The 21241-nt window shown below is 49.0% G+C and overlaps 1 protein-coding gene across 1 annotated transcript; it reads left to right on the top strand.

Moving 5' to 3' along the window:
- Positions 1–7841: 7841 nt before the first annotated feature.
- Positions 7842–21103, top strand: PET117 (PET117 cytochrome c oxidase chaperone). Its single transcript, XM_075339402.1, has 2 exons — positions 7842–7954; positions 20954–21103. Exons 1-2 carry the CDS (start codon positions 7859–7861, stop codon positions 21101–21103), a joined length of 246 nt encoding a protein of 81 aa, XP_075195517.1. The 5' UTR covers positions 7842–7858.
- The last annotated feature ends 138 nt before the right edge of the window (positions 21104–21241 follow it).

Genomic DNA, 21241 nt, shown 5'->3' with positions numbered 1-21241 from the left:
TGGACCGGGACAGGGTTGTAGGCCGCCGGTACCGACACGGGGAACCGACCCGGAAACCGTAGCACAAAGGGGGGTACTCGGACCCTGAAGCCAGAAACCAAAATCGACTGGAGCTGGTTAATTAATCGATTGAGGCCAGGACTAGAGGTTCTGTCCCACCCAAAGTCCCTCATAGAAGACAACAGCCCACCGATTAGGGATAAGAGGTCACCGCCAAGAAACATAGATCCCACGGGCCAGCATCTGCGGGCACGGCTCCTTAGGCCACATCCAGCCGGGAGCGGACTCCTACGTTTCATACTAGGAAGTCTTTTCTACTTAAACAGTGCAGGAAAAGGATAGAGACCACCAGCCGGGTGGGGGACCAGGACGCTACCGGCCGCAGCACCGGCCACCATCACCTTGGTTTACCAGAGACTTGTGTGTGTTTCTAACCGTGAGTACACCAGCACCCCCAGCGGTCGCCATCCCCTGCACGCACCAACTGGGTCTCGGGGCCACCATCCCTGCCCACGGAGGGGTTAACAACTTGCTGCACAACATCTCCCCCAGGTGCCCCGTAACAGCAGCGGTGCTGCTCCACCTCACCACACACCGTGGGTGGCGTCACGAACTTAATACGGCTCAGCCCGTACATATACGTCCCCCCATTTATTCGGCATGTCCGCAAGACCCCCGGGTCCGGAGACCCTCGAGCCACCTCCCCTGAAGGCTCGGACCCGAGCAGCGCAGCATTCACATGGGTGGGTCTTGATGGTGGGGGGCCCAAACACAAGTTCTGCACAGGAGCCCCTAACTGTCAGTGTCCTCCCCTGCCCCAATACATTTGTCCATAGGGTATCATCTGTGAACATGCAATAGAAAGAGAGGTGGATAGGCATCTGGAATAACAGATTACATCAGTCTGTTAAAAGACAATATTCCACACTCCGGCTTCAAATGTCCACATATCATGGTCCGTTTACAGGACGCAATTTCAGGACTGACCATGGATAGCTTGACCAAAACTAAAAGCCTCATATGCCCAGACAGCTGTTAGTTCATCAAGGTCAGGGAACCTGCAGTTTTTCTGGAAATTGCGGTCTGCCCACGGAGCATGAAATGTGTTACATCAGCCATACATGTTCACTGCCGGTGTATAGGCCGCTTTGTTGATTTGCTGCAGCTCTTTTCATCCTGAAAGTCTGCCGATCACCAAAGTACATATAATACATCTTTTCTAACTGAAGACCTAAGTGTAATAACTTGCACTACTGGTTTGGGCAGATGAATGTGAAGTTAAATGCCAGCAATTGCTAGTGACAGTTTGGACTGATAACTGCTGCTCTAGCTAAATGTCAGCAATATAAAAAGTGAAATAAATAACCACTAGCCAGGCGCCAAGTAGGGTTATTCCTTAGAACCAATCTTCTGCATTGCCTTCAGGATGGAAACTCCTCGTAGGAGGAGTAATGTAAGGTTAGAACATATTTTTTAATCTAAGCATATTAAACCGTTTAAAGGATTTTTCTGCTTTCAAGATTCTTAAGCCTTTAGGTATTTTCTAGCTAAAAATAATAAAATCAGCATTAGGCTATGTTCACACAGGGCATTTTTTAGCATGGTTTTTCCTTGGATTTATGCAAATCCATGCTAATAAAACGCTGCCTTCACAGTCCCTGCAAATCCTATGAGATTCCTGAAATCTCATGCACACACACAAAACACCTGCGTTTTTTTTCCTGTTTTGTCAACCACCATAGTTTTTGCTGCGTTTTTGAAAGAGTGAGCATGTCAATTATATCATTGTTTTTGCCGCGATTTTTCCACGTTTTTTTATCCATACAAATCAATGAGGAAGTGCAAAACTGTCACAAAAAAATACGGCAAAACCGCGTTATTTCCTCGCAAAACCTGAGGTTTTGCTGCAGAAAAAAATGCCCTTTATGAACATAGCCTAAGGCTATGATATTTTCTGCACCAAATCTGCACCTTCTGCCGGAAAAATGCACCAAAAACACATGCAGTTTTATGCAATACATACATTTTTCTTAATGAAGTCAATGAAGGAAGGGCTAAGACATGCAGGCAAAAAACGCTCCAAAAATTGACATGCAGATTATTTTCTGCAAGGAAAAAAATAACTAAAAAGCAAATAAGGCTAAAACACAACAACTCTTGTGCAGGCTGCAGACAATCAATGAGCTCAGTAGCCGTAGTTGACACAAGCTCAGGCCCAGTGATTGGCTGCAGTGGTCAACTGTGCTGCAACTGTGACGTCACCCCTGCAGCCAGCAAACAATCACCGGGAATATCAGCATAATTGGAGGAGAGTAACATAGATTACATAATTTTTAACCAGTGTAAGCCTACGGCGTGAAGAAACGTCTAATCAGAGTAACCCTTTAAAAAAGTAACAAATATTGGAACTTTTCTATTATCCAGATATCACTGAAATTCCATAAATGGTACCGGTCATGACAAAAATTCTATTATCTTGCAGATATAGGGTTAATCTGGTGGTTAATAGCGGTCTGGCTAAGGGTATGTGCGCACGTTGCTTTTTACCTGCTTTTTACCTGCTTTTTTGCTGCTTTTTCTTCTGCGCTGTTTGATGCCAAAATGGATGTGTTCTTCTATTCAAGCAAAGTCTATGGGAATTTGGGTTTCTTGTTCACACTATGTTGTTCAAAATGCTGCCTTTTTGAGGCAGAACTTTGGTCAAAAACTCAGCTTTTCAAAGAAGCAACATGTCAATTGTTTTTGCCATTTGGGTTTTGCACTGCAAAGCTGAGTTTTTGACCAAAGTTCTGCCACAAAAAGGCAGCATTTTGAACAACATAGTGTGAACAAGAAACCCAAATTCCCATAGACTTCGCTTGAATAGAAGAACACATCCATTTTGGCATTAAACAGCGCAGAAGAAAAAGCAGCAAAAAAGCAGGTAAAAAGCAGGTAAAAAGCAACGTGCGCACATACCCTTACACACTGAAACCCTGGCTACTGGGAGGAAATTATTTTATATCCTCCAGGCAGCCTCAGGCCTTCAGGAATTGAGGTGCAGTTGTAGTAGTTTCAGTCATCTCTCAATACGAGTGAGCCGGGGGTTGTAACCATATCCCGGCTCTGACTGACAGCTGACTCTGCATTGCATCAGTACGGAGCCGGCTGTCAGTAAGTGCGGGGGGGCATGGTTACAGCCGCTCTGGCCAGGCCACCATGATTGAAAGCCTAAGGCTGCCAAGAGGAAAAAAGTTCATTTGCCCCTGGTAGCGGGTCATTCAGTGCAGCGCCGGGCAGCTTTAGAATGCTATTAGCCTCCAGATTAACCCAATATCTGCAAGTTAATAGTGTTTTGTGACATGACAGGTTCCTTTTAACTAATCACCTATGTGCTCTCCTCTGTATTATAATCTTATCATTGGTCTGTCACCCAAAGAGGAAAACTGGGCTCCATGCCTGTACTGTGATCACTGCTGAGCCATACTGTTCTGTCATTGGAGAAGAGGTAACACAGCACCGACCCCCGCCTGATAACACACTGAAGGGGAGGAGAGGATGACTCCAGTGCTCTTGAATATTGACTGTGATCAGGATCCAACTGGTGGCCACCGATGAGTGATTCAGTAGATGGGATAGGTGATAACTTGTTGCTATCGGTGGGGGTCCGACCACTGGGACCTGCACTGTTCAGCAGAACAGGGAATTTTCATCCTAATTAAAATAGAGCGGTAGTGCGCATGTTCAACCTGCGCTCCATTCATTCTGTATGGGGCTGCCCTAACAGAGAATGAAGGGAGCAGCGGTCTGGAGTCTGACGTGCAGATTCATTATGTAAAGGGGATAAAAGTTCCTCATTAGGGATACAAATGTTCTATTCTACCAGTTGGATCGGGTCACAGTAGCTGGACCCCCACCAACTAGCCAGTCTTGCAGATAGTTAATAATTTGTGTTTACTGGACAACCCCTTTAAATGCTCTCCAACTGTTGTTGGCCCTTGACTCCCTGTCCATTAGTTTGCGGATTTCCATAATAGAGAAAGTGACAATCTATAAGGGAGCACAGACATTATTGTACTTATGGCCGTGGTGTCTAAAATTTCAGATGCCCCTATAAAGTTACTGCTATGACTTATTAGTATTTCTGCAATTATATGTTGTTTCTAATGAATTTTTTAATGATTTCAACATAAAGTAATGGACCACATGTCTAATATTGGTGTACAGTCATGGCCAAAGGTTTTGAGAATGACACCAAAATTATATTTTCACATGATCTGTTGCCCTCTGGTTTTTAATTGTGTTTGTCTGATGTTTACATCACATACAGAAATATAATTGCAATCATATTATGAGTACCAAAAGGTTATATTGACAGTTAGAATGAGTTAATGCAGCAAGTCAATATTTGCAGTGTTGACCCTTCTTCTTCAGGACCTCTGCAATTCTCCCTGGCATGCTCTCAATCAACTTCTGGATCAAATCCTGACTGATAGCTGTCCATTCTTGCATAAGCAATGCTTGCATTTTGCCAGAATTTGTTGGGTTTTGTTTGTCCAACCGTCTCTTGATGATTGCCCACAAGTTCTCAATGGGATTAAGATCTGGGGAGTTTCCAGGCCATAGACCCAAAATCTCTATGTTTTGTTCCATGAGCCATTTAGTGATCACCTTTGCTTTATGGCAAGGTGCTCCATCATGCTGGAAAAGTCATTGTTGGGCACCAAACTGCTCTTGGACAGTTGGGAGAAGTTGCTCTTGGAGGACATTCTGGTACCATTCTTTATTCATGGCTGTGTTTTTAGGCAAGACTGTGAGTGAGCCGATTCCCTTGGCTGAGAAGCAACCCCACACATGAATCGTTTCAGGATGCTTAACAGTTGGCATGAGACAAGACTGGTGGTAGCGCTCACCTCTTCTTCTCCTAATAAGCTGTTTTCCAGATGTCCCAAACAATCGAAAAGGGGATTCATCTGAGAAAATGACTTTACCCCAGTCCTCAGCAGTCCACTCCCTGTACCTTTTGCAGAATATCAGTCGGTCCCTGATGTTTTTTCTGGAGAGAAGTGGCTTCTTTGCTGCCCTCCTTGAAACAAGGCCTTGCTCAAGCAGTCTCCGCCTCACAGTGCGTGCAGAAGCACTCACACCAGCCTGCTGCCATTGCTGAGCTAGCTCGGCACTGCTGGTAGTCCGATCCCGCAGCTGAAAGTTTTAAGAAACGGTCCTGGCGTTTGCTGGTCCTTCTTGGGCGCCCTGGAGCCTTTTTGGCAACAATGGAAGCTCTCTCCTTGAAGTTCTTGATGATGCGATAGATTGTTGACTGAGGTGCAATCTTTGTAGCTGCGATACTCTTCCCTGTTAGGCCATTTTTGTGCAGAGCAATGATGGCTGCACGTGTTTCTTTAGAGATAACCATGGTTAACTGAAGAGAAACAATGATACCAAGCACCAGCCTCCTTTTAAAGTGTCCAGTGGTGTCATTCTTATGTAATCATGACTGATTGATCGCCAGCCCTGTCCTCATCAACACCCACACCTGTATTAATGGAACAATCACTAAAACAATGTTAGCTGCTCCTTTTAAGGCAGGAATGCAATGATGTTGAAATGTGTTTTGGAGGTTAAAGTTCAGTTTCTTAGCCAATATTGACTTTGCAAGTAATTGCTGTTAAGCTGATCACTCTTTATGACATTCTGGAGTATATGCAAATTGCCATTAGAAAAACGTAAGCAGTCGACTTTGTAAAAATTAATATTTGTAGCATTCTCAAAACTTTTGGCCATGACTGTACACATCTGGATTCTTCAGACATACCTCGATCCTGCCTTAACAGCTGCAATACACCAAGCTGCCCGTCCCTGTATAGGGTGGGCCAGACTGCCTTTCACTGTATAGGGTTTACCAGGCTGCCCATCCCTATATAGGATGCACCAGACTGCCCGTCCCTGTTTAGGGTGCACCAGGCTGCCAATTCCTGTATAGAGTGCACCAGGCTGCCCATCCCTGTATAGGGTGCACCAGGCTGCCAATTCCTGTATAGGGTGCACCAGGCTGCCAATTCCTGTATAGAGTGCACCAGGCTGCCCATCCCTGTATAGAGTGCACCAGGCTGCCCATCCCTGTATAGAGTGCACCAGGCTGCCGATCCCTGTATAGAGTGCACCAGGCTGCCCATCCCTGTATAGAGTGCACCAGGCTGCCCATCCCTGTATAGAGTGCACCAGGTTGCCCATCCCTGTAGAGAGTGCACCAGGCTGCCCGTCCCTGTATAGGGTGCACCAGGCTGCCGTCCCTGTATAGGATGCACCAGGCTGCCCATCCCTGTATAGGATGCACCAGGCTGCCCATCCCTGTATAGAGTGCACCAGGCTGCCCATCCCTGTATAGAGTGCACCCGGCTGCCCATCCCTGTATAGAGTGCACCCGGCTGCCCATCCCTGTATAGAGTGCACCAGGCTGCCCAACCCTGTTGAGAGTGCACCAGGCTGCCCATCCCTGTATAGAGTGCACCAGGCTGCCCATCCCTGTATAGAGTGCACCAGGTTGCCCATCCCTGTATAGAGTGCACCAGGCTGCCCATCCCTGTATAGGGTGCACCAGGCTGCCAGTCACTGTATAGGGTGCACCAGGCTGCCCATCCCTGTATAGGGTGCACCAGGCTGCCAGTCACTGTATAGGGTGCACCAGACTGCCCATCCCTGTATAGGATGCACCAGGCTGCCCATCCCTGTATAGGATGCACCAGGCTGCCCATCCCTGTATAGGATGCACCAGGCTGCCAGTCACTGTATAGGGTGCACCAGGCTGCCCATCCCTGTATAGGGTGCACCAGGCTGCCAGTCACTGTATAGGGTGCACCAGGCTGCCAGTCACTGTATAGGGTGTACCAGGCTGCCAGTCCCTGTATAGGGTGTACCAGGCTGCCAGTCACTGTATAGGATGCACCAGGCTGCCAGTCACTGTATAGGGTGCACCAGGCTGCCCATCACTGTATAGGGTGCACCAGGCTGCCAGTCACTGTATAGGGTGTACCAGGCTGCCAGTCCCTGTATAGGGTGTACCAGGCTGGCAGTCCCTGTATAGGGTGTACCAGGCTGCCCATCCCTGTATAGAGTGCACCAGGCTGCCCATCCCTATATAGAGTGCACCAGGCTGCCAGTCACTGTATAGGGTGCACCAGGCTGCCCGTCCCTGTATAGGGTGCACCAGGCTGCCAGTCACTGTATAGGGTGCACCAGGCTGCCCGTCCCTGTATAGGGTGCACCAGGCTGCCAGTCACTGTATAGGGTGCACCAGGCTGCCCGTCCCTGTATAGGGTGCACCAGGCTGCCCGTCCCTGTATAGGGTGCACCAGGCTGCCCATCCCTGTATAGGATGCACCAGGCTGCCCATCCCTGTATAGGATGCACCAGGCTGCCCATCCCTGTATAGGATGCACCAGGCTGCCCATCCCTGTATAGGATGCACCAGGCTGAATGTCTCTGTATAGGGTGCACCATGATGCCCATCCCTGTATAGGGTGCACCAGGCTGCCCATCCCTGTATAGGATGCACCAGGCTGAATGTCTCTGTATAGGGTGCACCATGATGCCCATCCCTGTATAGGATGCACCAGGCTGCCCATCCCTGTATAGGATGCACCAGGCTGCCCATCCCTGTATAGGATGCACCAGGCTGAATGTCTCTGTATAGGGTGCACCATGATGCCGTATACTTCCATGTACGGGGTGCACCAGTCTGCCTGCCAGTAACTAACATGGAAGTCGCAGCTCATATGAAGTTTGTCCCACTGTGCGTGCTGTAACGTTGCGTTTCACTTCTTGGACCGTGCGCTCTACTGTAGCTCCTCCTCATCCGGCACAGTAGCAGGCAGGAGGCATGTCTACTCGGTCCAAGGTGGTCCTGGGTATCTCGGTGGTCCTGTCTGTCGGCACCGTGATAGGGGTACACGTGAAGCAGAATCTGGATAGAGAGGTAGGTGCGGGATGTGCTGCTGTGTGTCTGTAACGTTAATTGCATTGTGAAGGTCAGTCCTGTGCAGCACAATGAGACACATGAGCTCAGTGCAGCTGTGGTAAAGGTGGCGTGTGCGGCAGGATCACGTGTGATACCCACAGCAGCCAATCACATCGCTGCTTTCATTTTCTGACTTTGAGAGTTGCAAAATAATTGTTTGCTATGCAGTGTGCTGCAATATTCATTTGTAAATAGCAACCAAGTTTCCTTAGCGCCCCTTGTAGGAATCACCGATTAGTAATGTTTTGTGCCCAATATTTACCCATCCCATCATAATATGTAATGGCAGCCGGCAACTGCTGATAGATGGTTGGGTTAGACGTCTACCCATTCCGGGCTGTTATGTAGAAGGGCTGTTATGACAAAATGGCCACCATGTATCCCATGTTCATGGCTTGCTTAATAAGGCTAGGTTCACATTTCCGTTAAAATGTATCAGTCACAATCCACGGCTTTGGTAAACAACGTGATCTGTTTAGCGGATTCCGTTGTGTCCCATCGACTTGTATTAGTGGCGGATTGCGACTGATTACCTTGCGTTGCATCCGCTGCGCCGCGGTCAGTCGTTTTTTGACTGACTGCCGGGCGGGAGCAACGCAGAATGTAACATTTTTCTGGCCGTCAAAATTAACACGTTGTGCAGGAATCCGTCAAGCTTGTAATGGATGTCTATGGTGCTGGATTCCGGCGTAATCCGTCTTACAAAGGAATACAGCGCTGGATTTCGTCATGCTCTACTGAGCATGCCCAGCATGTTTGGCATACCCACTGGGCTGTCCCAAACACAAACGGATCATGACTGATCCGTCAAAAAATGGACGCACAGCGGATGTAACGGACGCGGCGGATCAGTTTTTTCACAGGATTCCTGTGAAAAACACATCCGTTGCGTCAGTTGCCATCTAAAAAACAACTGATCCGTTGCTGACGGATTTAAAACAACGGAAATGTGAACCTAGCCTAAGGGATATTTATTGGCAATGTTGATTTGTTCCCTTGTAATTTTACCATGGCGGCCACATGTAGAGGAGCAGTAAAGGGTGCAGAAACTGCTATAACGGGGGCCACCGCCTCATGTTAGATACAGGGTGCTCTATCAGACCCGGGGGGAGAGGTCAAGATTGGGCTGTTCATGTGGAAAAGGCAATGTGAAATATTTTCACATCTGGAAGTGTTGGAATGCCTGTATGGGGGCCCGTCCCCCCATAGAAATACCTGCTTTTTTTTTTTTTTTTTTTTTTTTTTTTTTTAGAGTTACAATGTGTCAGTCATGTAGCGTAGCTCTCATATGCAAATAAGACAGTAAGTGCCCCGTGGGTGTGTCGGGTGCCCTGTGGCGGTGCATTTGGAAAAAGCCATCTTTTAGGTGAGCGAACACCCCCACTGCATCTCCAGTCTGCTTGTCTAATAACTTCTATGCTAGATTTTTTTATCACTGGAATATCTGAACTCTCTTTTTTGTAGCGATCCAGTGGTCTTATATTATTATTAATAATAATACATATAATTTTATTAAAATATTTATTAATATTTTTAACATAGTAATGTACAAATCAACAGTATAAGGCCCTGTGCTCCCTTCCGGTTTTTGCCGTGGATTTCCTGCGGTTTTGCTGCAGAAAATGTTCATAACATCTCTTCAGTAATTCACCAGCAAATCCTATGGGAAAAAAAATGCTGGATTTTGACAGCTGCATGTTTTGCTGCGGGATTCCCGCAGCAAAAACAATTGCATGTCACTTCTTTTCCGCAGGTAGCTGCGGGATTTCACTCCATTGACTGTAATGTAATCGTGAAATCCCGCAGGGAATAACGCAGGTAGCAAATTCTGTGTGGTTCATTGCGTTTTCCTGCGTTATTCCCAGTGTTATTTTGCGTTTTTCAGGACATAATGTTCATCAATGTTCAAGGTTAATGCCTTCCCCCTCCCGCCGTCGAGAATATCAGCCCGCAGCTGCCTCGGGACTGTCGCATCCATTATGCGGCAGTCCCGGAGTGTCCCCGGCTCTTCCCGATTGCCGTGATGCGGTGGCAATTCGGGGTAATAACGAGATTGCCGCCACTAAGTCCAGGCTTAATCATGCCAGCGTCTATGAGACGGCTTACATGATTAACCCGTAAGTAAAGTGAAAAAAACACACACACACACCGAAAAATCCTTTATTTTAAATAAAATAACAAAAAAGCCCCCTCTTTCACCCCTTTATTACACCCCCCAACACACAGCTTCGGCGTAATCCACCGAGGTCCCACGACGCTTGCAGACTGCTGCAGCCGCGCTGACACACTGTACTGAATGCAGCCTTGTAACGAGCCTGCAGAGGTAACCACAGGTCATTTCTCACGGTTTGTAATTTTAACACACTACCGCTCGGGAGAACTGCAGTATGTGTACTCACAGGGACTCTATCTATTGATTATCTATATGTCTTTATCTATCTATCTATCTATCCATTATCTATCTGTTATATCTATCTCAGTAGGAAATTATTTTTTTTTTTTCCAATGTGCTTTATTGCATTGAATGCATTAAAACACATGTACCAACCCGCGGAAAAACCGACCGAAAACTGCACCAAAACGCATGCGGATTTCGGTGCGGTGTTTTGCGTTTTTTTTTTCCCGCGGGTGCGGTAATCTTTCAGTGCCTGCGGAATTTTCTTAAGAAAATTCCTTTTTCCAGTGTGCACAGGGCCTAAAGGATAATGTACAGAGATCAAAACATTGCAAAATACTCCCTAACCCTCCCACCTCTGCATGTGATCTCATAAAACCCAAATAACTTCCATGTAATTGGTGTGTCCCTGAATAACCTCCAACAAGTACCATGACTAATGATGAGCGAGTTTCGAAATACCGTATTTCTTTGTCGCTCCATTGGGAGACCCAGACAATTGGGTGTATAGCTATTGCCTCTGGAGGCCACACAAAGTATTACACTTAAAAGTGTAAGGCCCCTCCCCTTCTGGCTATACACCCCCAGTGGGATCACTGGCTCACCAGTTTTGTGCTTTGTGCGAAGGAGGCAACACATCCACGCATAGCTCCACTTTTTAGTCAGCAGCAGCTGCTGACTATGTCGGATGGAAGAAAAGAGGACACATATAGTGTCCCCAGCATGCTCCCTTCTCACCCCACTGTATGTCGGAGGTGTTTGTAAGGTTGAGGTACCCATTGCGGGTACGGCGGCAGGAGCCCACATGCTGATTCCTTCCCCATCCCTTTTTACAGGGCTCTGGGTGAAGTGGGATTTACCGGTCTCCAGGCACTGAGACCGTGCTCCATCTACAGCCCCTGGAGAAGATGCTGGATGGAGCGGAGTACATCAGGGACATGGCCCTGCTTCCTCAAGGTACTCTGTGTCCCCGTACATTTGGCGCTCACACCGCAGCATGCTGGGTGTTGTAGTGCGCCGGGGGACATCAGCGCTGCGGCGCCTGTGCCATAGCCTCATTCAGCTTAGCTGAAGCAGGCACACTTATGGGACTCGGCCGCGCCGGCCGCTGGGACTGCGGCACGGCTGGCACTTGTAGTGCGCCGGGGACTTCAGCGCGGCCTGCGCTTTTACGGCGGCCGCGCTGATAACTACAGTCCCCGGCTTTTGCGGCCTGCTTCCGTTCGTTCCCGCCCCCAGACCTGCCAGTCAGGAGAGGGGCGGGACGCTGCCCACGTCTAGGACTCGGGCGCGCCGGCCGCTGGAACAGCGGCGCGGCTGGCACTTGTAGTGCGCCGGGGACTTCAGCGCGGCCCGCGCTTTTACGGCGGCCGCGCTGATAACTCGAGTCCCCGGCTTTTGCGGCCTGCTTTAGTTCGTTCCCGCCCCCAGACCTGCCAGTCAGGAGAGGGGCGGGACGCTGGCCACTTCTAGGGCGGTCGCGCCGGCCGCTGGGACTGCGGCGCGGCTGGCACTTGTGGTGCGCCGGGGACTTCAGCGCGGCCCGCGCTTTTACGGCGGCCGCGCTGTTAACTCGAGTCCCCGGCTTCTGGGCCTAGTCTCCCTTCGTTACCGCCCACAGCCCTGACAGTCAGGGTAGGGGCGTGACGCTGCAAGAGCAGAGCTGAGAGCTAGAGTATGTTTTGCATACTCCACCCCTCTCACTGTGTGCACTGTGAATCCGGATTCCCGCACTTTCTCAGGCACGCCCACGGCTTCCTTCTCTACAAGGACACCGGCAGCCATTAGTGTCAGTTTCTGTACGATACAGAGACAAGTGTGGAAGACCCTGGCATTCTGATAGTCACACAATCGCTGTAACAGGCGTTAAGCAGCACCTGTGGTGCTAACCCCACTAGTGCAGAAGTGCACTTATAGATATGCTTGTACTATATACATTGCACTGTTTGGTCGCACGTTGTATATACCCTCCTGGATTATGCGGAGGAGTTATCAGCATATTCTCTGTGTAAAACAAAGGTGCAGAACCACATGTTTTTCTATACAGCTGGTACAGCATGTACGGCTATACGGCCGGCAGGTACATAGACTCCCATTGTATGCACTAATGGCCAGGGGATGAGGACGGTGTCTGCAGTATTTACTGACAGTTTTTCTGAGACTATGGCTATGATACTAGAAGCCTAGCAGTCCGGACATGTCTCTCACAAGATGGGCACTGTTGAATCATTGATCCATGGCCCCCCTCAGTGTGAATAACTAACAGCTCCGGGAATGTCACACGCATCCCAGAGTCACGGCTCTGCACGGACGTCAGTCCCAGACAGCCTAAGTGGGCTCGCTATGAGCGGCCTCGGTTTCATCAGGGTCCTAACAGAAGGACTCGCTGTGTAATGAGGCGGAAGTAGCGGCTCAGGATTCTGATCCTGAGACCGCTCTCAATCTGGATACACCTGATTGTGACGCCATAGTAAATAATCTTATAGCGTCCATCTATAGAATGTGGGTTATTTCTCACAACTCCTCCAGTGGAGGAGTCAGCTTCACGTATTTTTCTGGACCACTCTGCCTTCAGAGAGGCAGTCCAGGAACACCACGCTTATCCAGATATGCGCTTCTCCAAACGGCTTAGGATACACGCTATCCCTGTCCCCTGACTTGGTCAAGGACTGGACCCAATGTCCCGAGCGGCATCCTCCAATCTCCAGGCTTGTAGCTAGATCCATAGTTGCAGTGGGAGATGGAACTGCAAACTCAAAGATGCCACTGACAGACAGATGGATCTCTGGTCGAAAGCCATCTATGAGGCTGTCGGCGCACCGTTGGCTCCGGCATTCTCTCCCTTGGGGCACTCCAAGCTATTTCAGCTTGTCTTACACAGATTGACACGGTTACACGTACATCTGTGCCGCAGGTGGCATCCTTAACCTCTCAAATGTCTGCATTTGTTTCTTACGCGATTCAGGTTGTCCTGGACTCTGCGAACCGTGCGGCGGTAGCCTCCGCTACTCCGTGTTTTTAAGCAGAGCCTGGTCTGCTCGTTAAGTGAATGGAAGGCAGATTCTGCTTCCAAAAAAGGTTGCCTAACCAGTTGCCTTTTTCTGCTGACCGACTGTTTGGTGAGCGTTGGATGTAACCATCAAACAGTCCAGGGGTAAGGATTCATCCTTTCCTCAGCCCGGACACAACAAACCCCAACAGAGCAAGAGGCAGTCGGGGTTTTCGGCCTTTTCGAGGCTCGGGCAGGTCCCATTTTTCCTCGTCCAAGGTGGACTCAAAAGGATCAGAGGAGCTAAGATTCTTAGCGGGCTCAGTCTCGCCCAAAAAAGCGACAGTCGGAAAACCCGCTTCCAAGGCGGCTTCCTCATGACTTGCGGCCTCGGTCCGTAGCAGGCTCTCCCGCCTTGGCGATATTTAGCTGCCATAGGTCAATGACCATTGAGTGTGAGACATTCTGTCTCACGGGTACAGGATAGAGCTCACTTCTCGTCCTCCAACTCGATTCTTCAGAATTTCTCCAATTAGGCATCAAGGATGCTTATCCACACGTGCCGATTGATCCAGAGCACTAGCGTTTCTACGCTTCGTTATAGGAGACGAACACCCTCTGTTCGTAGCTCTACCTTCCGGCTAGCGACAGTCCAACTGGTCTTCGCCAAGGTCAGGGCAGCAGTAGTCACAGTCCTGCACTCTCAGGGTCACTCTGTGGTCCCGTATTTAGACGATCTACTTGTCAAGGCACTCTCTTAGGAAACATGCCAACACTGCCCGAACGTTGCGCTGGAGACTCTCTAGAGTTTTGGGTGGATCATCAACTTTTTAAAGTCAGATCCGACCCCGACCCTATCGATAACATATCTAGGCATAGAGTTTCTTACTCTCTCAGCGATAGTGAAGCTGCCGCTAGACAAACAGCATTCACTACGGGCTGCAAGCTCTTCTTTAAGAACCAGTCGCACACATTGACACGCCTCATGCACTTCCTACGTAAGATGGTAGCAATGGAGGCAGTTCCTTTCGCGCAGTTTTACTGCGTCCACTACAATGGGACATTCTCCGCCAATGGGACGAGGAGTCGACGTCCCTCAACAGAGTCGTCGTTCTTCTCAGGCGGCCAAGGAATCTCTACGGTGGTGGCTTCTTCTCACCTCTTGGTCAAAAAGAAGGTCCTTCCTATCCCCGTCCTGGGCGATAGTTACGACAGACGCGAGTCTATCAGGGTGGGGAGCAGTTTTTCTCCACTACAGCGCTCAGGGTACGTGGACTCAGCAAGAGTCCACTCTTCAGATCAATGTTCTTGAACACAGAGCAGTGTATCTTGCCCTACAATCCTTCCAACAGCGGCTGAAAAGCAAGCATATCCGACTTCAGTCGGACAGCTCCACGGCGGTGGCATACATCAACCACCAAGGAAGAACGCGCAACCGGCAAGCCTTCCAGGAAGTCCGGCAGGTTCTGATGTGGGTGGAAGACACGGCATCCACCATATCCACAATTCATCCCAAGTGTGGAAACTAGGAAGCTGACTTCCTAAGTCGCTGAGAATTGGCCGAAAGAGTATGGTCTCCTCACCCGGACGGGTTTCAGGAGATCTGGCGCCGCTGACAGAGGCCGGACGTCGATCTAATGGCGTCACGGCACAACAACAATGTGCCAGCTTCATGGCACGGTTTCACAATCATCGAGCTCTGGCGGCAAACGCCTTAGTTCAGCATTGGTCGCAGTTCCAGCTACCTTAGGTGCCACCTCTGGCATTGTTGCCCAGAGTACTGCGCTAGATCAAGACCGACTGCGGCCGCACCATCCTCGTCGCTACAAATTGGCCGAGGATGTGTGGTACTCGGTTTTGTGGTGCCTCACGGTAGGCTAACCGGGGGCACTACCAGACCAATCAGACTGGCTGTCTCAAGGGCCATTCTTCCATTTGGATTCTACGGCCCTCAACCGGATGGTGTGGCATTGAGTCCTGGAACCTAGTGTCGTCAGGATTACCTCAGGACGTGGTTGCCACCATGAGACAGGCTAGCATACCAACGTCCGCCAAGATTGACCACAGGACGTGGAAGATGTTCTTATCTCGGTGCTCGGCGCAGGGTGTTTCTCCCTGGCCGGTTGCATCGTCTATGTTTCCTTCCTTCCTGCAATCTAGGTAGGAAAATGGGTTGTCGCTCAGTTCCCTTTAGGGACAAGTCTCAGCGCTATCTGTATTTTTTCAGAAACGACGACTTCCTCAGGTACGCACGTTCCTACGGGGAGTTTGTCTTCTCAGCACTCCGTACAAGCGGCCGTTAGAGCCCTGAGATCTGAACAAGGTTCTAATTGCTCTCCAGATGCCGCCTTTCGAGCCTTTGAAGGATGTCTCCCTTCCCGTTTTTCACGGGAAGTGGCCTTCTAGTAACGGTCTCGTCTCTTAGGAGAGTTTCCGAGCTAGCAACGCTCTCATACAAACTCCCTTCCTGGTCCTTCACCAGGACAGGGTAGTTCTGCGTCCGGTTCCGGAATTTCTCCCTAAGGTGGTATCCCACTTTCATATCAATCAGGATATCACCTCACCTTCTTTGTGTCCTCATCCAGTCCATCAATTTCAGAAAGATTTGCATCTGTTGGTTCTGGTGAGAGCACTCAGGTTCTACTTCCCGCATGGCGCTCCTGCGCCACCCGGATGCACTCTTTGTCCTTGTCGCTGGTCGGCGTAAACAGTCGCAAGCTTCCAGATCCACCCTTGCTCGGGGGCTCGAGGCACCAATTCTTGAAACCTACAGTTCTACTGGGCTTCTGGTTCTCTCAAGGCCGAAGGCCCATTCTACCAGAGCCGTGGGTGCATCCTGGGCATTACGGCACCAGGCTACGGCTCAGCAGGTGTGTCAGGCACCCACCTGGTCGAGTCTACTTACTTTTACCAAGCATTATCAGATGCATACCTACGCTTCGGCAGACGCCAGCCTAGGTAGATAAGTCATTCAGGCGGCGGTTGGCCACCTGTAGGAGAGGGCCGTTTGACGGCCCTATCATGAGGTATTCTTTTACCCACCCAGGGATTGCTTTTGGACATCCCAATTGTCTGGGTCTCCCAATGGAGCGACAAAGAAGAAGGGAATTTTGTTTACTTACCGTAAATTCCTTTTCTTCTAGCTCCAATTGGGAGACCCAGCACCCGCCCTGTTTTCTCGGGGTTTTTCTGTTTTTTCGGGTACACATGTTGTTCATGTGGTATGGTTCAGTTCTCCGATGTTTCCTCGGATTGAATTGGTCTTTAAACCAGTTATTGGCTTTCCTCCTTCTTGCTTTGGCACTAAAACTGGTGAGCCAGTGATCCCACTGGGGGTGTATAGCCAGAAGGGGAGGGGCCTTGCACTTTTAAGTGTAATACTTTGTGTGGCCTCCAGAGGCAATAGCTATACACCCAATTGTCTGGGTCTCCCAATTGGAGCTAGAAGAAAAGGAATTTACGGTAAGTAAACAAAATTCCCTTCTTTTCGGACTATAAGACGCACCCTGGTTTTAGAGGAGGAAAATAGGAAAATAAAACTTTAAGCAAACAAATGTGGTCATGACACACTGTTATGGGGCAAGGATTTGCTGCTGACACTGTTATGGGGGTAATGTCCCCAAATTCTCTACTAAGGTACCCCATCCTGGTAATGATCCTCCTGCCTTGTATATGATCCTGCTATAAACCCCCATCCTGCTCATATACCCCCATCCTGCTTATATACCAGCATCCTGCTGATATTCCCCCATCCTATTCATATACCCCCATCCTATTCATATACCCCCATCCTATTCATATACCCCCATCCTGTTCATATACCCCATCCTGTTCATATACCCCCATCCTGTTCATATACCCCCCATCCATCCTGCTCATATACTCCCATCCTGTTCATATACCCCCATCCTGCTCATATACCCCCATCCTGCTCATATACTCCCATCCTGTTCATATACCCCCCATCCATCCTGCTCATATACTCCCATCCTGTTCATATACCCCCCATCCCTCCTGCTCATATACTCCCATCCTGTTCATATACCCCCATCCTGCTCATATACCCCCATCCTGCTCATATACTCCCATCCTGTTCATATACCCCCCATCCATCCTGTTCATATACCCCCATTCTGTTCATATACCCCCCATCCCTCCTGCTCATATACTCCCATCCTGTTCATATACCCCCCATCCTGTTCATATACCCCCCATCCTGTTCATATACCCCCCATCCTGTTCATATACCCCCCATCCTGTTCATATACCCCCCATCCTGTTCATATACCCCCCATCCTGTTCATATACCCCCCATCCGTCCTGCTCATATACTCCCATCCTGTTCATATACCCCCCATCCATCCTGTTCATATACCCCCATCCTGTTCATATACCCCCATCCTGTTCATATACCCCCATCCTGTTCATATACCCCCATCCTGTTCATATACCCCCATCCTGTTCATATACCCCCCATCCCTCCTGCTCATATACTCCCATCCTGCTATATGCCCCCATCGTGCTCATATACCATCCTGGTATATGGCCTGTATCCTATAGCACAGAGCAAAAAAACCAAACGTTTATACTCACCTTTTCCTCACTCCCTCCAGCACCGATCATCTTCCTCTCTGCGCCACTGACCTGTGTGTGTGGAGCAGTCTCCCTGCAGCACGCGATGTCTTCCTGTCTGTGCCGATCAGCTGACCGGCACAGATCAGCTGACCGGCACAGACAGGAAGACATCGCGTGCAGCAGGGGGGCGGCTCCACACACGGGGACGGGTGAGTGTACTGATTCACTGCACCCCGCGCTGATGATGATGATGACGATGCGCGGGGGGACAGTGAATACAGCCGCACATGATCACTCTAGGCTGTAGTTGCCAGGGGTGATCATGCGGACTGGCTCTTTACTATGCGCGCGTCCCCGCTCGTCCTCCCGCCCACCTGTCAGCGCCGGCTTCTGCGCTGAGAAAAGGGCGGGAGGATGGGCGTGCATATGTAATGAGCGGGCACACGTGGTCACAGCAGGCTGCTACAGCCTGCTCGTGCCCCCGATGACCCGCTCCACCGCAGCACCTCATTCCCCGCAGCCACAGTCAGACCATAAGACGCACCCCCAACTTTCCCCCAACATTTGGGGGAAAAAAAGTGCGTCTTATGGTCCGAAAAATACGGTACTCGTATTTGCGATACTCGTAACGAGCACTGTCTGATACTCGCGTATTGATTCTAAATAGCGTGTGCAATGCAAGTCAATGGGGAAAACTCGCAATATAACGAGTAAACTGAATGCCATAGTTTTCGTGTGAATAGTTCAACATTCGGGTTACTTGTTACATTGCGAGTATTCCCCATTGACTTGCATTGCACGCGCTCTTCAGAATGAATACGTGAGTATTAGACAGTGCTCGTTACGAGTATCGCAAATCCAAGTATTTCGAAACTCTCATCATTAACCATGACCTGTTCAGTCTGAGATTTCAGTCTATCCCTGGTAACTGTGGATAATGTATGGATAAATGGGTTCCATGTCTCAAGGAATTTTTGTCAATTTTTCCGTGTTTCTATTCCATTGTAAGCGTGAACTTAATTTTTGTTTGAAGAATAGCTGGTGAAGAAGGCTCTGGATGTAGCCAGTGATGCAGAATCCCAAATAATAAGTGCTGCTTTTGTACCTTTTGGGATGCTGTGTTGAAACTCATCTAGCATATTAAAAATCGTCCACAATTTGATATTGTATGTATTTTGTAGGACTGAGTGTACTCTCTTCCAAAATTTTTATGTATTTATTTTTTTTATTTTATTTTCATTCCTCGCATAAAATGATAGTTATTTATTAGGCTACTTTCACACTTGCGTTCAGCGCATTCCGTCACTATGGAGAATAGCGCAGTCCGTTAACGCACTTGCGCTATTCTCCATAGACTTGTATGGATGACGCACTTAACGCAAGTGTCTGCGTTGCATCCGCTGGACGACTTGCTTTTTTTTTTTTTTTTTTTAATCACAAACTTTATTTTTGTTGTCTCTCGGTGGCCGAAGCTGAGCGCCCGCCCGCTGGCATGCCCGGCCGCCGACAAGTGACAGCGCTCAGCTCAGCCACCGGCAAGTGACAGCGCTCGGCTGAGCGACCGGCCGCCGGCATGCTCGGCCGCCGGCATGTCAGGGCGCTCAGCTGATCGCCCGGCCGCCGGCATGTGAGGGCGCCCAGCTGAGCGCTCGGCCGCCGGCTATTGAGAGCGATCGGCTGATCGTTCACAATAGTTGGCTGCCGGTAAACTGTAAAGAAGAAAAAGAAAAAAAAAAAAAAAAAAAAGCTTTCCGTTGTTTTGTACGATCCGTAGCATTGCGTTGTGCCACTATATGCAACGCATCCGTTGCATCCGTCACACAACGCAATGCTACGGAAGCCGTCCAACGCAAGTGTAAAAGTAGCCTTACACTTATATGTGCCCTAAATTATACTAATGAAGAATACAACTTGTCTCGCATAAAATGCAAGCCCCTCATATGGCCACTTCCATGAAGAGGTATTGCATTTAGGCACATGATGTGGCTTTGATCCTTGCTGTTGCAGTTTCTAAATGGACTTGTTTCTTCTGGAGCCAAAATGTCCGCTGCCGTGGTGCAGGAAGGTCTGAACAACTTCTCCCTTCACTTCCAGTGCCATACAAATCATCGCTGGATTTCGGCTCAGTGCGTATGGCCCTGGAGTTTGGGTCATGCGCACTATGAAGCCGAGTGTACGCGTCCTGGCTTCAAACTGAAGTAGTGCGCATGACGCAAACTTCGGGGTCACGCGCACTGACCCGAAATCCAGCGATGATGGAGGCAGAGAGGTGAATGAGATCATCCTGTGACGCTGCGTATTCCTTAGCATGATAGTACGCCCCTGTGGGTGTGCTAACATGCTAATGAGGGGCGACTGGCCGGGGAACTAACGCTCAGGGGGCTAGTGCCCTCGCTCTTTAGAAATACTTTTTCTAAAGATCTCTTTATCTATGCTAGTGTATACAGGGACGGTTAGGCAGGGATTAGTAATATACACACAGAACTGCTCGTGGCTCTGGGTCCATATTGGACCGACAGGTTCCCTTTAAAGCCTCACACAGAATTGCATCTTGCACCTTATTTTGTAGTGAAGCCATTTTTCGTAGTTTTTGTTATTCCTAGATTGATTTCTTGATTCTCAATGTTATTATTGTAACACTGGTCATATCATGGGTAATCTATATGCTCGGGAGGTAATAACAAGCAGTATATGGAGCATAATGGAAGTCAATGAGGAACTCAAGCATTTTTCCTGAAGCTCGTTCGTAAAATGATCAAGTTTCCCATTGACTTCCATGATACTCGGTACACGAGTCACACCCATCCGAGCTTCTGACAGCTCATTACAAGCACCGAGCGTCCGAGTATGGTAGAACGCGCTCGGCACTACTCATAATCTGGATTTGTATCTATACTGGGCGGTGACACTGAACATCAGGGCTTTAATTCATGACAATATTGAACAGTTGTGGTGTTTAGTTGATGATTTTATTTTTATATTTCTTTTCCTTTTTTAGAGGTTACGTTTGGGTGTCGTCCATGATCTAGAGCGGCAGAGACGGAAAGAGGAAAATTTGCGCCTTTTGCAAGAACAGATTGAACTAACCAAACAATTGGAGTCAGAACGTGAGAAGAATCTTTTACATGACGCATCAATCAAATCTTAAAGCTGGACACATCCCATGCTGTGGACTTGTGGACTGCTGTGGATTATGATGGGTAGTCTTTTTTTCTATAAGTCATCAGTGGCCGATGATCACTCCAGGCCTTTAACTTTAATGGACTTGTAATAAAAGTGCCATATC

Source organism: Anomaloglossus baeobatrachus, chromosome 3 (assembly GCF_048569485.1).
Source record: "Anomaloglossus baeobatrachus isolate aAnoBae1 chromosome 3, aAnoBae1.hap1, whole genome shotgun sequence".
Taxonomy (NCBI): Eukaryota; Metazoa; Chordata; class Amphibia; order Anura; family Aromobatidae; genus Anomaloglossus; species Anomaloglossus baeobatrachus.
The sequence above is the reverse complement of the archived record's forward strand: the minus strand, read 5'-3'. Positions and strand labels throughout refer to the sequence as shown.

Excerpts from the sequence above, each read along its gene's own strand:
- PET117 (XM_075339402.1), top strand. The coding sequence starts at position 7,859 with ATGTCTACTCGGTCCAAGGTGGTCCTGGGTATCTCGGTGGTCCTGTCT. Across the intron at positions 7,955-20,953 it reads AGCAGAATCTGGATAGAGAG|AGGTTACGTTTGGGTGTCGT; the intron begins GTAGGTGCGGGA and ends TTCCTTTTTTAG.